Source organism: Sphaeramia orbicularis, chromosome 13 (assembly GCF_902148855.1).
Source record: "Sphaeramia orbicularis chromosome 13, fSphaOr1.1, whole genome shotgun sequence".
NCBI lineage: Eukaryota > Metazoa > Chordata > Actinopteri > Kurtiformes > Apogonidae > Sphaeramia > Sphaeramia orbicularis.
This window is the reverse complement of record NC_043969.1, coordinates 46,079,847-46,098,263: the sequence shown is the minus strand read 5'-3', so window position 1 is coordinate 46,098,263 and position 18,417 is coordinate 46,079,847. Positions and strand designations below refer to the sequence as shown.

Sequence of the window (18,417 nt, the reverse complement as noted above, 5' to 3'; positions counted from 1 at the left end):
AAACAGATGACCAGAGACCAGAATGAGGCTTGGAAAATAAAAAAAAAAAAAATAGTGGTTCTGTGTTTATAGAAAGAGGTTCAGTGTAAGTTTATGGAAACCAGGGCTTTTTGGAGCAGCATCTAGTGGCTGTCAGTGGTATTACACTTTAAGAATCTTCCACATTGACCTCCTTTTGGAGCTGAGGTCCTTACTCGTCGGTCCTGACCCCCAGTTTAGGTAAAGTAGTCCCACAGGGGGAAAACTCTGTAGTAATTTCTGAGCTGCTAATCCAGTCCATAAGCGACAGAAAACAGGTTTCTCAGCTGTTCAGTGACACCGTATAGGTATTTGATACCCCTGAGAAAACATGTATGACTGTGATATATGAAAGTTTTATGTATAAATACACCTGTTTTACACTGGAAACCACCCGTAGAAATATTATCAATGTTTGTAACTTGTTTAGGAAAGGTCATTCTGGACTGTAAAGAAAATTTTATAAATAAAAGAAACAAACATTTTAAAATTTTTACAGATATATTTATTCCATTCTCAGTAAAGGCAGCTGTCAAACTGTGTGGACAAGGTGACCAACATGAAAGATGAGGGTCAAAATAATTATATAACATTAAATGCTTCTATCAAACTGGGTTCATTTTGGTATCTGACACTTTGCCAGCTTTTAGGCCCAATAATAAAAGACAAATGTAGACTTATTTCCCCCTAGGATGTACCTAATGATGACCTCAGATAAATGGGAAAAAAATTATACTCCTGCTCTGAGCCATCCCATAATTACTGAAATTTTAATAAAATATTGGGGCCAAAAATAGGACCAAAATTAGGACATGAAAAGCTACCTGGGTGTCAGAGCGTTAGAGCTCGAAAACATGGCTGAAAATGTAAGTATGTAAGTAAAGCTTTATTTATATAGCACTTTTTAAAACAACATGTTACAAAGTGCTTCACGTAAAGGAGCAAGAGATCAAATCAAATCAAATTTTAAGCCAATTTACAGAAACCCAACAGAATCCTCCAGGAGCAAACACTTATGACTGGAGACAGTGGCGAAGAAAAACTTCCCTTTAACAGCAGAAACCTGGAGCAGACCCAGACTCCTGAAGGATGGCCGTCTGCCTTAACCAGTTGGGGTTAAAGAGAGAGAGTAAAGGAGGAGAAAAGAGAGAGTGATAGAGATAGAGAGAGACGTGGAAATGGTTTTATATACTGCTGTAAATAAAGACACTGTGTTAATTTGATGATCCTCATGGTTTTTCTAATCCAGACATGTGGGTTTTTCATGAATCTCAGTGTCATTCCAGGTTTCACGTGTAACCCATCGTGTCCACTGGCGTTATATGCAGAACCTGCACATTTAAACACAAAAATGGCGAATGATTTTGCAACAGCCGTCATTTTTGTGAAACACTCTGCCTTGCATAATTACTTCAATTCCCAAAATCTGTATCTGTGAGGGAATAAAGAGATATTTAAAAAAAAAAAAAAAACATTATCGAGTAATTTTTGTGTTCTTTTGACCGTGTTACATGCAGATTTTTGTATTAACAGAATGTAAAAAAAATAATTAAAAAAAGTGTCTCATCTGAAAAATGGTGTCTCTTTTATCTCATTAAGTATTTATTTTTAGAATTGACCCAAAGTGCTTCCAAACTTGCTTCATAACATTAGTCTACATCTGGTTTGAATTTTTAGCCCCATGTCCTGTTTTTAGAGACCAGTTTCATAGAAGCACACACACCTAAAGTGTTTAATGTATTTTAGAGGAACCAGACAGACCAGACAATGTTCCTTGTGACTGTGAAAAGTCTACTGGATGACATATTTTAGGGGAACTGTATTAGCCACACCTCTATCTTTGTACAGTAAACACCTCCCCACACTCCCACAACAGTCAGTAATACAGAAAAAATAAACTTTATGACACTTGTAAGTAATAATCAATGCAAACTTAGATTTTAACAAGCAGAATACTTTTCTATTCTTCAGTCAAATGAACTGTAACATGAAGATCTTCTGTATTTGATGGAAGTAGAATAAGTGCAAAGTGCAAAGAGATGAGAACAAAACCAGGAATGCCGCACTGTAAGGGGGCGGAGCTTAACCAAGGTAACCAGCTGTCACTTCACCACACCCTGAGCTATAGTTTCACACCTGTTTCTTGTGTCTACGCTGAACAGAGCCTCTATAACAGCCACAACTTTTTATCATCGGCGATAAAAGTTTGATTTTAAAAATGGAAAATGACAAGGACAAAGAGGAGGCGACCACGGACCCGGAGGATGAGGGGAATGGTCTGGAGTGGCTCCTGAGAAGAGACAGCACTGAGATCACCTCTGCACCCATGGACACCAACATTTCTGTTTCCAGGTACGGCAACTGGTTCTACTAGTAAATCATTCTCAGACTCCTTCCTTTATTGTCTCCTTTATCTGTGACCATTGAAAGTGGATTTTACTGTTAATATATTCCCATATTAGCAGCTGTTATAGAGCCATCTCCAGCCACACAACATGTCATGGGTGCTGTAAACCAAACCAAATAAACATGGACACTTTACAATGTAAATGCATTCTGCTGCTATGTAAATAACAGAAACAGAACCCATACTCAGGACATTACATCATTCACTTTACTTAAAAACACTTGCCATTATAGTCGTTACTGTCACCTGTACATCCTACACATTTTATTGATACTGGACTCGCTTTGTGTGTGTCTTTTTACTTGACTATTTTTTAAAAAGAATGTATTTATTATATTTTCATATTTCAAAATAAAACAAAACTGATCAGCACCACAGCCAAAAAAACAAAACAGAGGCTTACAGCATCATGGTCAGCATAGAGACAGATACCCATCACATTCATATCTATATAATAAGACCCAGAGCTACTTTTGTTTCGATTCCCAAATGAAATTCTCTCGATTTAACCTTCCTTTAGTGATTTGTCACTATTTCTTATAATATTATTCTCTGCATTTTACATTTTATCAGTATAAATCTGGTATTTTCCTGTATTTAATTTACTGATCATGTGGATGTTCATAAAAGCTTAGATTAAAGTTGAGGGTTATTATATCAAAAACAGAGAAAACTCAAGAAAAAGTGACTTTTTCAGCAAAATATATCATTAATTGAACATAAACCAAGCATTTCCATCCACTGTCATTGATCCAACTCCATGGATTTTACTGGTGAATCAATGTTGTAAAAGATGATGGTGTTTCCATGGTAACTATGGAGCCTCTGAACGTCCAAATGGGTCATATCTGATAATCATGAAAAGATGACAAACTGTATTTTACACCAATTATTTACATGGATTGACAGGATTAGTGGATCAACAGGTATTAAACAGTTTAGATCAGTAGATGGTTTTGGGCACCAGTTGCTGTTCGGGTCATTATGAGTTAAATTTGCATACCCGGTCCGGGGCCAAGTGGGCTCTATGTAGCAATTTAAGTTATGAAGCCCAAGAACAATTGCAAATAGTAATTTTTTTCAGCTGCATTATAAATTTTTCTCCACATCTCTTCTGTGATATCAATACAGGGTGTTTCAAAAAAAAGTATACACTCAGAAAAATGCCTAAAAAATGAAAGTTCCATAAGTTTCAGAAAATATCTATACGGTTATTGATAGACCAAGGTCTCATGCTTTCATTACCACAATGGCAGGTATCAGCCATACCACATGAGTGAGCATGGTCCTTGTACTGAATTGGGATAGAAAATGGCTTGCGCACAGATATGAGAGGGTTAAAACAAGATCATACACCACAATTGGAAAGCTTAGGCAGGTGCTTTAATGCTGTGTAATTTACAAGAAAATTCAGTTAACCCTTTGTCTTCCAGAAGCCTCCAAACTTTGCACCCAGGCTGTGCCTTCCTTCACTCAAACAGCAAGTCCTTGCACTTCTGGTTCTGATCGTAGTCCATGCCAAAGAACGCAGGCACACACAGTTCAGTCTTCTACGTGGCCACCACGCAGGCACAGCTCTGCCCTCCTTAACATGTCATAAACCGCATGCCTTATCATTCCACCATCCTGCCTCAAAAGAGCTACTTCAGCTTCAATACGATCCTGCAGGTCATCCAGGTTTCTTGGCGGAGTGACGTAGACCTTTGACTTCAGATGGCCCCACAAGAAAAAGTCAAGTGGGGTAAGATCGGGGGATCTTGGGGGCCACTCAACGGGATGGTTCAGTGCCTAAAATGGACTGTGGTCTGACAAATGTAAACAGTGCTTCGTAGCTTCAGAGAAATTTACATAGTCATGCCTGGATGGCTCAACCTGGGTGCAAAGTTTGGAGGCTTCTGGAAGACAAAGGGTTAACTGAATTTTCTTGTAAATTACACAGCATTAAAGCACCTGCCTAAGCTTTCCAATTGTGGTGTCTGATCTTGTTTGAACCCTCTCATATCTGTGCACAAGCCATTTTCTGTCCCAATTAAGTGCAAGGACCATGCTCACTCATGTGGTATGGCTGATACCTGCCATTGTGGTAATGAAAGCATGAGACCTTGGTCTATCAATAACCGTATAGATATTTTCTGAAACTTATGGCACTTTCATTTTTTAGGCATTTTTCTGAGTGTATACTTTTTTTTGAAACACCCTGTAGTTCCCTTCCCCAGGTCTGAGCCAAAATAGGAAAATCAAGCTTACAATGACCTTTCAGTGTTTTATAGCACATACTGACGCCTTCCTAGAACAATTTTTCAATGTCAGAAACCTCACTGTGCTTCACTAGCAATGTTTCTTTTATTTAACAAAGTCTGTTATCTGAAAAAAAGCGGAAAATATTATTTTTCCCCATTCCAAAGGCTTCATATTTATATTTTTTTTTATTCTTGACTGTTTTTATAAATGTGTATATTTTTACTCTGAGCACCTTACAGAACATAAAAAACTAATTTCATTGCACTGTGCAATGTTATTTTGCATGTGACATCATGAAATTGCATAAATACACACGTCACTTTTAACTGGCGTGTTATCTGTTCGCATTATAGGCTTTCCACATGCATGTTCACACCGTGTCAGATACCACACACTGAGGGTTAGGGTTAGGGATTATGGATATGTAAACCGGAGATCTTGGTGTAAATTGACACAAAATCAAATGGTGTTGAATAACATGTGGAAGGATGAAAGTGCGTCCGTATAGCACACCAAATATTGCAAGAATTGGCATGACATATAATGCAATTTCATGAGATCAGTCTCTATTTCACATTGACAATAAAGCTTATTCTGTTCTATTTTTCAGTGATGATACACACTCAGATGACGACAGTCAAGTCTGTGGTGAAGACTTCACCAGGGAGAGACTCTTCGAAGCTGCATCCGACAGGGATTCCTCTCAACTCACAGGACTACTCGAGTACCTGAAAGCAAACAAAAAGCAGCTCACAAGCCCTGAGTTCATAGGCAAGTACGAAGAATCATTGTGTTATAAGCCATCTGCGAATGACATGTGTTTATACAGAACAGCCATGTGTCCTTGGATCAGAGTCAAGAAATAGGAGAATATGTCTGTTTAACCCATAAAGACCCAAACATCCACTGCTGACATAAAGCATCTACTGATAAAAACTGTTTAACACCTGTTGATCCACTAATTCTATCAATACATGTAAATAATTGGTGTAAAATACAGTTATTCATCTTTTCATGGTCATCAGATATGACCCATGTGGATGTTCATAGGCGCCATAGTTACCATGGAAACACTGTCATCTTTTACAGCATTGATTCACCAGTAAAACTCATGGAGTTGGCTCAATGACAGAGGATGAAGACAGTTTATGTTCAGTTATTGATATCGTTACTGAAAAGTCACTTTTTCTTCAGTTTTCATTGTTTCTGATATATTAATCTTTGAATTTATTCTGAGATTTTCTGAACACCCACATGATCAGTAAATTAAATATAGGAAAATGCCTGATTTTTACTGAAGAAATGCAGAATAAAGAGGATAATATTACAATAAATGGTGATAAATCAAATAAGAAAGGGCAAATATAGAGAAAAAATAATTTGTGAAGTGCCACAAAAGTCACACTGGGTCTTTAGGAGTTAAGTTGTTCACTTCTTTGACAAGGTTAAAACATGCCTTAAGCATAAATCATTCAGGAATATTAAGTTGAGATGGTATGTTGTTGTTTTTTTGTTAGAATGAGAATGTTCAATGCTGTACACATTTAATTTAATGTAAGCAGTGGATCAGCGGAAAAGTACAGGCAAAAAATAAGGCAGAGATTAATGTACAAACCAAAACAAACATTTCATTCATTCATTCAAGACTGATAATATAACATTTTTTTCTCTGTAATATCGTCATGTATGATGGGGAAAAAAATCTGACTTAAACCTGTCTTCATGACATCTTTACTGTGTTTACATTTCTTTACATCTTTAACTTAAACCTGTGTAATTTTCAGATGAGTCCAATGGGAAAACTGCTCTCCTAAAAGCTCTGCTGAACCTGAAAGACGACAAAAACGACACCATCGAAGTTTTCCTGGACATAGCAGAGAAAACTGGAGACTTAGAGAATCTGGTCAACGCATCCTACAAAGACTGGTGTTACAAAGGTGGGAGGAACCGTGTTTGAGGTGGAAGTTTTTAGGAAAAGATGAAAAAACGCTAAATATGAGAGAAACTCCTGTGAATGTTTGTGATGTTGGGCTTGATGCAGTTACTGAGGTCATCATGAGATAAGTGTGTGTTTAATCGGATATTTATTCACATGATCAAGATGATTCAGAAAGTTTTTCTTAAGGGATTACTTTATTTTTTGTACTAAAAAGGGAATCTTACGGAGCATATTCAGTATTTGTCTCATTACCGAAAGACGGAGCATATTCAGTATTTGTCTCATTACTGAAAGGCGAATACATGATCTTCCTATATATATTCCTATATCTTATATTCCTGTATTGAAACCTGGATTACGCCTGAAAACAATGCAACCCCAGCCGCACTTTCTACTAACCACACATTCTCCCACACCTCTCGTCCATCTGGACGAGGAGGTGGTGTGGGTCTGTTAATTTCCAACAAATGGAAATACAATCAACTGCTACCTTCAGTCAAATACAACTCCTTTGAATACCATGCCATCCTAGTGACAGCACCAGTCAAACTTTACATAATTGTCATTTATCGTCTACCAGGGCAACTGGGTGACTTTCCTGATGAGCTTGACACTGCTCTCCTCCATCCCAGAGCATGACTGCCCCATGCTAGTCCTCGGTGACGAGAACATCCACTTAGACAATCCCAGCTTCTCAGATTTCATGTCACTAATACTCTCTTTTGAGCTACAGTGGGTTTGCAATCCTCCAACCCACAAAGCTGGTAAAGAGCTCGATCTCATTTTCACCCGAAACTGCATCACAGATGCCCTCACAGTCACACCTTTACACCTGTCTGACCACTATTTCATTCAGTTCAGTGTGTCTCTCCCTGAAAAACACTCTGCTCCCACTCCCATGGTCTCTTTCCGCCGCAACCTCCGCAACCTGTCCCCCACTCACTTCTCCACCGTTGTAGCCTCCGCTCTCCCTCCATCCAACACTTTTTCCTCCTTAGAGGTGAAGGATGCCACTGAGTCTGTGCTCTTCACTTAGCTCCTGTCTGGATAGTCTGTGTCCTCTATCCACCAGACCCGCTCGATCCTCCCAGTCCCACCCATGGATCAATGACATCCTCCGGTCACTGCGTACCAACCTCAGAGCCACAGAGAGAAAATGGCACAAAACAAAAAGCCCTCCCGACCTGATCACATTCTTGTCACTATTAGTATCCTTCTCATCCAGTGTCACTGCTGCGAAGAAGGCTTACTATAATAACAAAATTCATTCTGCCACCGACACCAAGAAACTATTCTCAACCTTTAAAACACTACTCAACCCTCCGCCTCCACCACCCACTACCAACCTGACAGCAGACAGTTTTGCTTCATTTTTCACAAATAAAGTGTCTACTATCAGCAGTCAGTTCACCGATCCACCCATAGACTGCACGCCTCCTTCTTCAACATCATCATCATCACACACTGCTTCCTCTCCCCTGACTATGGCTACTACTAACTCAACTGATAAAAGCCCAACTGCGTCATTCCCCTCATTTACTCCCCTCACAGAGAACGAGGTGTCTAAACTCCTTTCCTCTAGCCGTCCTACGACATGCCTGCTGGACCCTATTCCGTTCAACCTCTTACAGTCTGTTGCCCCTACTATCACAGCACCAATCACACATGTGATTAATGCTTCACTGACATCAGGAACATTTCCTACAGTATTTAAACAAGCACAGGTAACACCACTACTCAAAAAACCTTCCTTCATCCCCACTCAAGTGGAGAATTATCGACCAGTCTCACTCCTCCCATATCTTTCTAAGATCATCGAAAGGGCTGTTTTCAAACAGGTCACAGAATTCCTCTCCCAAAATAACCTCCTTGACATCAACCAATCTGGCTTCAAAATCGGCCACTCCACTGAAACAGCTCTGTTGTCTGTGACAGAAGCCCTGAAAGAGGCTAGAGCAGCAGCCAAGTCTTCAGTACTCATTCTACTGGACTTATCAGCAGCATTTGACACTGTCAATCATGATATCCTGTATACTCTGGAACATGGGCATCACAGGCCATGCACACTCCTGGTTTCAATCTTACCTTACTGGTCGGTCCTTCAAAGTGTCCTGGTAAGGGCACACATCTGCAGTTCACCGCCTCACCACGGGGGTCCCCCAAGGCTCTGTGCTGTGCCTCCTTTTTGCCATATACACCACCTCACTCGGTCAGATCATCCACTCACACGGCTTCTCATATCATTGCTATGCTGATGATACCCAGCTCTATCTGTCATTCCCACCTGATGACTCTACAGTCTCAGCGTGAATCTCAGATTGTCTCTCTGACATATCTGCATGGATGAAAGCCCATCACCTTCAGCTGAACCTGTCCAAAACTGAACTGCTGGTCTTCCCAGCTAAGCCAACCATACAGCATGACATCTCCATCAGTATTGACTCCTTATCTCTGGCTCCTACCAATGTAGCACGAAACTTGGGAGTCATGATTGATAATCAGTTGACCTTCACAGATCACGTTGCCTCTGTCACCTGATCATGTTGTTTCACTCTGTTCAACCTAAGAAAGATCAGGCCATACCTAACCCAACAGGCCACCCAGCTCCTGGTGCAGACTATGGTTATCTCCCATCTTGACTACTGCAATGCTCTTCTAACAGGCCTCCCAGCTTGTGTTGTCAAACCACTACAGATGGTCCAGAATGCAGCAGCGCGTCTGGTCTTCAATCAGCCTAAAAGGGCACATGTCACCTCCTTACTCATTGAGTTGCACTGGCTACCCATAGCTGCCCGCATCAAATTCAAATCCTTAATCCTAGCCTACAAAATTCTCAGTGGGTCTGCTCCTACCTTCTTAGGTGCCCTGATAAAAGCTTATGTTTCCCCACGACCACTCCGCTCATCTGGGGAACGTTGTCTGGTGTTCCCCAGACCTTGTACAAGACAATCCAGGCCCTTTTCATGGGTCATTCCACATTGGTGGAACGTTCTACCGAGCACTACGAGAACAGAGGCGTCCCTGCCTATCTTCAAGAAGCTCCTGGAGACCCAGCTCTTCCGAGAGCACCTCCTGTCCTAGCACTGTCAGACATTCAATTTTAAATATTTTAATAAGGTTTTTCCGGGGATTATCACAGATTTTCCCAGGATTATCTCTGGACCTGCTGCGGCAGTCCTGCCTCTCTCCTGCCTTCATCATCATCACTCACTTATCCTCAACAATGTGTCTCCCCCTACTCCCCCCTTCTCCCCCTTTCCCCCAGTCTCTATCTCTATCACTCTCTCTTTTTCTCTCTCTTTACTTTCTCTTTTTAACCCCAACTGGTCAAGGCAGACGTCCATCCTCCAGGAGTCTGGGTCTGCTCCAGGTTTCTGCTGTTAAAGGGAAGTTTTTCCTCACCACTGTCACCAGTCACAAGTGTTTTTTTCCTGGAGGGTTCTGTTGGGTTTCTGTAAATTGGCTTAGTCTGGTTTTGACCAACTCTATATATAAAGTGTCATGAGATAACTTTTTTGTTGTGATCTGGCGCTATATAAATAAAATTTGATTGATTGAGTGATTTGATTGGTTTTCCCCTGTAAGTCGCTTTGGAAAAAAGCGTCTGCCAAATGCATAAACATAAACATATTCATTAGGGGTTTTCCACTTCTACAGACTACAAACCAAGAAAAAGCAAGACTCAGCAAGACCTGGGTTTACTGAGACCAAGTCAAAACCAGATGAACAAGAAGCATTAAAGGAGTGATAAATTTCTTTTTAAAAATCTCATTATGCATTTTTAATATTTCCTGTGGTCTACATAAACTGTAAATGCTCTGCTTGAGTCTGAATTCTTCATTAATTCAACTCTACAGGTCCATCTTCAACCCTATTTCTGAGTCATGAGGTGTAAAGTAAAGGTGGTTTGGAGCGCTGGCCCTTTAAATGCAAATGAGCCACTTAAGGCCCTGCCCCCTCCAGGTTGTTGATAGCGCTGCTCTGTCCCGTTCAGCCACTTGTGTTCATTAATACCACCAGCAACTGAACATTTTAGGTAATCGGCTCGAAGTTTGGACATATTTTCAGTATGGACAAAGTATTTGTAATAATAATAATAATAATAATAATAATAATAATAATAATAATAATAATAATAATAATGGATTAGATTTCTTTTTTTTAAACATTATTTTTATTGAACATTTTTAAAATTATACAGTCCAACACAGTACATACAGGTTGTATGAAATGTATAGCAAATCCAAAATATACACTACCAGTCAAAAGGTTGGACTCACTTGGTTTTTCTTTATTTTCATGACTATTTACATTGTAGATTCTCACTTAAGGCATCAAAACTATGAATAAACACATATGGAACTATGTCGTTAAAAAAAGTGTGACATAACTCAAAGCATGTTTTATATTTTAGATTCTTCAAAATAGACACATTTTGCTTTTATTACTGCTTTCCACATTCTTGGTATTCTCTCGATGAGCTTCATGAGGTTGTCACCTGAAATGTTTTCCAAAAGTCTTGAAGGAGTTCCCAGTGATGCAGAGCACTTGTTGGCCATCTGTGGTCCATCTAATGCCATTTAAATGAGAAGGCGAGTCCAGACTTTTGACTGGTAGTGTACGTCCACAGCAATGATCTCAAAAGTCCTTATTAAGTCTATTTCAGGTAGTTGCAGTCTTAGTTCCCAGATACTTCAAACTTTGCAGTAAAGATGTCCTTCTGATTGATAATATAAAATCTAAGGCTACATTCAGACAGCAGGTCTTAATGCACAATTCGGATTTTTTTGTGAAATCTGATTTTTTGTGTGCTCGTTCATATTACACATTAAATGCGACTTCTATCAGTTCTCAGTATGAACTGAATGTGACCCTGAAGTGACCCGCATACACAATAGAGGTCCTGATGTAATACATCGCCACGCAGTATGCACTGTGTTCACAGAAGTAAATATGGAGGCATCTGGTATCGGCGTGTGTGACACTGATAAAATTTCTCTATAACTGAAATCAGCACCATTACAGTCAAATAATTTTACGTCGAAGATTAAAAAAAGAGGAGAGCCAGGTTTTTTGTTATGGTCTTTTATGGTGCAATGGCTGTTACATCTGTACAACGGAGGATTTGGATGTGGAGTCAGAGTCAGGAGTGGTGGAACAGTGATGTTAGAGGCTTCACTGACACAGACTTCATTCATAATTTTCGAATGATAAGAAGAATGTTTAAATATATCTGTGACCGCCTTTCGGGAACACTCATGACAAGACACTCATCTCCGGCGCCCTATATCTGTTCACAAACGTGTTGCAGACGGACTGTACTGGCATTTCAATGACATAAAGGTCGGATAAATGCGACCTGGCCATTCAGACTGACGTCACATTGCAAAATATCCGATATGTACCAGATTTAGGACCACATATGAAAGTGGCCTGGGTCGGATTTGAAAAAAATCGGTTCAAACCAAGGTTTTAATAGTTTTGGATTTTTCATTATAGTTTAGTTTTATTTTGTTTTGACTTTTTTTTCTCTAACTCAGTTAGTTTTAATTAGTTTTTAGAGCAGGTTTGCTAGTTTTTATTAGTTTTTGTTGTTTTCTAAATGCTTAGTTTTAGTTTAGTTGTTGTTTTTTTAATATATATATCTTTTCTCTTCTTTGCTGTCAAATTCAGATAAATCTCATACAGGACTCTGCTGCTTTCTCCCAACTTTAGTCTCCATGTTTCCAGGTAGAATGGAGACCAGAAGATGACTGGAAACCACAAGTGACGACGAGTGACGGACCGTTAAATATCATATGGTGCCAGCAGCTACAATTGCTTGAGGGAAATAAATCGATTTCGTATCAATCCGACATTGACAAAGACGAAAACTAAGGGAATTTTATCCATCATTTTTATACATTTTAGTTAGTTTTGTAAGCACACAATACAGTTTCAGTTAGTTATGTTTTTTTTCTTTTAATTATAGTTTTTTTTTATTTCAGTTAACGAAAATGTTTTTACAATTCTAGTTTTCGTCATTTCGTTAGTTTTCGTTAACGATAATAACCTTAGTTCAAACTGTCTTTAACAGGTCAGATACACGTCAAATAGCTGCAAAAAATCGGATTTGGGCCACATTTGGAGCAGTCTGAATGTAGCCTTAGTCTTTCCAGAGAAATAAAATGGATTAGATTTCTATAGCGCTTTTCAAGGCACTCAAAGCACTTTACATTATTGATCCACTTGTCATTCGCTCTTACATTCACACCCTGGTGGTGGTAAACTACATATGTATCCACAGCTGCCCTGGGGGAGGCTGATAGAAGCGTGGCTGCCAGATTCACACCAAACGGCCCCTCCGACCACCACCAAATATTCAGAAGCATTCATATGAGGGGGGGCTGAAAAGTTCATAGCTTGACTAAGAAGGAGTTATTCCACAGCAATGAAACTGTACATACATTAAATTCAACCTTTCCTGATACTAACTGCATGGTTTCCTTCCAGATAAACCCACACTGGGTTAATAATTTAGACTTTGAAAAATAGTACTACAGACATTTCATGAAAATTCTTGCTTTCACCCCTCCCTCGTTCTCCCTAGCCCTCTTGAATTCAGCTTCCCAGTTTTGCACAGCTGATAAAGCTGGAGCATCATCCCCTATAGCAACCATGTCAGCGTGAATGTCCTTGGGGGTTAACCCCTTTTTCTGCAGACATTTGATAAGACCACGGTGCCACAGATGGTTCACCAAATGTCTCTGGTACTGCTTTTCAAAGTCCTAAATTATTTATCCAATGTGGGTTTATCTGGAAGGAAACCATGCAGTTAGTATCAGGAGAAGTTGAATTTAACCTGTTTAACCCTGACCATATTTTCCATATTTCCCTGACCATACCTAAAAAGACATACCCAAAGTAAATGAAGAATTACTTCACAATAAAAAGGTTCATATGGATGTTCTTGGTGTCTATGGACATTTACAGACCTCACAGAATCTATTCCCATTGTCTAAAATATTGTATCTATTACTATGTCTGAGTAAACTGTAACAAACTAAAAGAGAAATTAGAATTTTTTTATCCTCGCCTGTTTTTTTGCCGGCTGGATTGATGATGATAATTAATGATTGATTATATTAATTTTTTAGATTAATGATTGATGATAATTGATTGATGATACATAAATTAATTGTTTGTGTTGGAGATTTTTAATAGCGTATATTTCACCCCACAAAGATTAAAAATCATGTTTGAACATTAAAGTTTGCACTAAAATACACTTTTGATGTACTTTTATTAACATTAGGGTCTAAACTTTGAGCAAAAGTTGAAAAAAAACATCCATTGTCCTGATTTATTATATTTTTATAGTAGATGAATATTAATATAATTTTTTAGCCCTATCGGCCCACCCGCGGGCCGATAGGGCTATGGCAAGTTTCATTGCTGTGGAATAACTCCTTCTTAGTCAGGCTATGAACTTTTCAGCCCCCCCTCGTACACCAGCATGAGTGACTGGACTTCATAACTTGACCTCTCTGCATATGAAGAACAGAACATTTCAGTCGATGTGGACGACAGGAGAGATGATCAGAGGAGCAGAGTTTTTCCCTTCTTTATTAGTACAGGGACTGAAGTATGGAAAGATTTGCTCAGTGAAGCCGCAGCCAGTAAATGAGTAGATAAGAGCTGGAGCATCTACGTCATAGAAGGAGACCAGACCCCCCTCATAATCCACAAACACCCCCACCTTCAGAGGACCAGCCTTCAGAGACAGAGCGACAGGAGGCCCGGCACAAGCTTCATACTCATCTCCATTTCTCAACCAGATGGTCCAGTATCCTTTCGGAGGACTCAGTGTGATCTTGATCTTCCTGTCAATGGATTCTCTGACCACTCCCAAAGTCCAGTCGGTCTTTCCTTCCACCTGAACCTCGAAGTAAAACTTGCCTGAGTAGAAACTCTGCTTTCCTAAAATACAAGGAGTCATTGAAAATCTCTGAGGGTTTTCTGGAAGGTCCTTCTTCACATCTCCATGGTGTACCTGTCTCTGATCAGCAGACAGGATGAGGTAGGGGTATGCTGTATCAGGATCCAGAGTCACGTCCACCGCATAACGTCGGACCATCTTCAGCTCAGCCTGTCCGAGCAGCTTCTCCATCTCGTACATGAGTTTGTCCTTCAGCTTGGACACAGCTCTCGCCACAGACCCATCGTGTGACGGAGCATGGACGCGGACCTTTTCCTGGGTCTTAATGGGTGGAACACAGTTTACAGATGGGTATTTACGGACAAAGTGGAGGTGATCTTCAGAGCATGACAGCTGCTGTACCTCAGATCTTTTCTTCTTCAGCTCAGAGACTTCCTGTTCCAGCTCTTTGATGAGGTCTTCAGCCCGTTTCTCTGTCGTTTCCTGCTTTTCATCAATGTCCTCGAAGAGCTGGTTCAGACTTTTCTGAACAGACTCAATCACTGCAGTGAAGACCTCAATACCTTCTGCTCTCTCTCTCTCTGCAGCTTTCTTACTGAGGTCCTTGGAGTCTTTGATCTCATGGATCTTCACTTCTCTGTCCTGGATCATCTGGTGGAGTTTAGCCTCTGTCTTCCTCAGCTCTTCCTTCTGTCCTTTATGTTCTTCCACCAGAGGAACAATATCATGAGTTTTGTGGTCTGAATAGGTGCAGTGCATGCAGATACATGTTTGGTCAGTCTTACAGAACAGCTCCAGAGGTTTGTCATGGTTCCTACACGTCCTGTCCTCCAGGTTCTCCACAGGGTCGATCAGCTGGTGTCTTTTCAGGCCTGAAACTGTCAGATGATCGTGCAGATGACGCTCACAGTAGGAGGTCAGACACACCAGGCAGGACTTCACAGCCTTCACTTTGGTTTCAGTGCAGACGTGACAGTAGATGTTTCCTGGTTCGTTTCCTGCTCGTTGCTCTGAGCTGCTGCCATCTTCTTCCTGTTGAGGTTTTCTTCTGAACTGATCAGCCATGGATACAAACTAAAAGACAAGAAAATCACTTAATATTTGCTAAGAACAGTGATTCATTTCTTCATGCACTGGCTGTAGTGTGATTTCTCTGTAAACTTATTTTAAATATATAAAAAAATTGCATCCTAATTATAATTTCCTGCCCTGAGATTCACCAACGAGCCATGTGGTTTGTAACAGAACAGAACATGCCTCAGACACTAATGCATTTTTGCACATAGAAAACAAATACACAGCATATTTAGAAACATAGATAATCAGTACTGTATAAAAGTCTTAGTCCAACATTAGGTTTGTTGGTTTAGTAAAGTTGTAATGACCACACATTTGTGATTCTCTGTATTTAGATCCAATCTGGATATATGTCAGGGTGTCAAACATATGGCCCGCAGGCCAAAACCGGCCCATCAAAGGGTCCAAGTTGGCCCTTCAGTGCAAAACTTACACAGAAGATATTAACAGTCAAAGGTGTTGAACTTGTTTTAGTCCAGGGGCCTCATACAGACCGAGTAACCTATAAATAATGACAACTGCAAATTTTTATTTTAATAGTTTTTTTTGGTTCAAAGTGAAAAAAAGGAAAATTACATTATGAAAATATTGACATTTAGAAACTATCTTTTCACAATAAAATGTGAATAACATGAACAAATAACAACCTGAAGCATATTAAGAAAAATAAGTTCAATTTTAACAATGTAATGCCTAAATTTGTAGATCCACTGTGATCTGTAAATTGTGTTAGTAATGAACTGAAACCTAATATTGTTGAAACTACACTTATTTTTCTTAAATTTCAGGTACATGTACATGGTTCTTCAGCTATTTGCACTTTCATAATATAATTTTACTTTTTCCACACTTAAACAAAAAGAAAACTGAACTGTTATTTATAGGTTATTATGACATCCCTGATATATGTGAAGTATGAACAGCAGGAAAAACTAAAGTTTCAGAAAAAACAGCTTCCATAAACCAAAGTGATTATATTTAGTGAGATCTCCCTTTGTACTTAACATGTCTTTAAGCCTTTTATTCAGACGATATAAGATTCTTTGCATTAATTTTCTGATGCTTTATACCAGGTTTCCTTCAACACATGTCAGATGTTTCTAGTTGTTTTTTTCTGCATCTTGTCATGGGGTCAAGGGTCACAATAAATAGTGACTTTAACCTTTACAACACATTTAGTTCAGTTTCTCGTATGTTTTTTTAAGGCTGTGCACATATTTCCTTTATATTCTTGTTGTATTTGAAGAAAAAAGAATGAATACATGAATGAATAAAATGAAATAAATATGTACGATCATTTCACCCTTGCAAAAACAAAGATAAAGGTGTAATAGACTTTTGCACAGTACTGTTATGCTTCATCATGTCTCAGAGGTACAAAAAATATCCTACAAGCACAAAACTCCCATGACTTTTTGCACAAACAGTTTTATCTCAAATTTAAAAAATAAATAAATAAATAAAAAAAACATTGTGTAAAGATTGTATCGTACTGCAGTTGTCTCTGAAGTGTAGTGTTAATATGTTGTGCATTTGTTTTGCGGATTATATTGCACTGATCATGTAAACCACAATGTGTTTGTTGGTGAATCTCAGAGCATTTTTTTTTTTAAATTTGGAGAAAAGACTGAGGAGAATATTTGTTTAGCTTCCTCAGCCAAGTGAGACTCATTGTTCATATGATTATAAGATTATGTGAAAAATCTATGATGAGCTTGATATTAGTGGTCATATTGTATAATTATAATAATGTGCTATAGACTTTATATACAAAGTACACCATTATGTGTATATATACATATATATATATATATATATATACATATATATATATATATATATATATATATATACATACATATACATATATATATATATATATATATATATATATATATATATATATATATATATATATATATATATATATATATATATATATATATGTGTGTGTGTGTGTGTATGTATAGTCAGCTTCAGTGAGTAAATTTTGTAAAACATTTTCAGGAAATCCACAGCAGTATGACTGCAGACTGTTAACAGTAGAAAAACCAGGAAGGACGAGAAAGTCAAACTAATTAGAAAAAATACAATTATTTTTATATGCATTTACAATTTTTTACACATGTGTTAGTATGAGATAAAAAGAGAAAGTTGTGCCATGCATTGAACCTGTATCTCAGTTGTACTCACTGGTGTTTGTCGGAGACCGAAAGATCTGATGAACCCTCTGTGTTTCAGCTGCAGTTCTGAAAACAATGACCAACTTTTAGTTTCATTTTTGACTTTTGGGTGTTGTCTTGTTCAGACTTGCTCCACCTCTGATCCTTTTCCTGAGTCAAAGGCTTTGTGATCATGGGACAAAAGTGGAAACATATATTACATCAATGAGTAAAGGTTATTTTTGGTCATGGAACAGTTCTTATTTTTCAGATAGTAGAATTTATAGTAATTTGAAAGACGATGAAATAATAAGAAATGGGTGATAAATTAAGAGTCAAATTAAAGACCTCTACACTAAACCGATTATGTTTTTATACTGTGGATTTTAAAAGCAGTGATCCTACAGTTTGTAACCTGGCCAAAGCAATTCTTTTTTTTCAAAGCACATTTATTTAAACACTGAATGACTCATTTTATAACTCATGTCTCAGGTCAGACAGCTTTGCACATCGCTATTGAGAGAAGAAGCTTTGAACATGTGAAGCTGCTGGTCCAGAAAGGAGCAGACGTCCAAGCCAAAGCCAATGGGAGCTTCTTCCAGAATAATGGACAACCAGGCTTTTATTTTGGTGGGAATAAATCCATCAAATATCA

General features: G+C 38.7%; 1 protein-coding gene across 1 annotated transcript in view; it reads left to right on the top strand.

The window, feature by feature from the left end:
• The first annotated feature begins 2,159 nt into the window (after nucleotides 1–2,159).
• Nucleotides 2,160–18,417, top strand: part of LOC115432041 (transient receptor potential cation channel subfamily V member 1-like) — a 31,357-nt gene continuing 15,099 nt past the window's right edge. Inside the window, exons 1-4 of the mRNA XM_030152812.1 lie at nucleotides 2,160–2,370; nucleotides 5,277–5,437; nucleotides 6,451–6,603; nucleotides 18,255–18,392. Of these exons, the coding sequence (XP_030008672.1) occupies nucleotides 2,237–2,370; nucleotides 5,277–5,437; nucleotides 6,451–6,603; nucleotides 18,255–18,392 (586 nt within the window). The 5' untranslated portion in view covers nucleotides 2,160–2,236. The remainder of the gene's footprint in view (nucleotides 2,371–5,276; nucleotides 5,438–6,450; nucleotides 6,604–18,254; nucleotides 18,393–18,417) is intronic.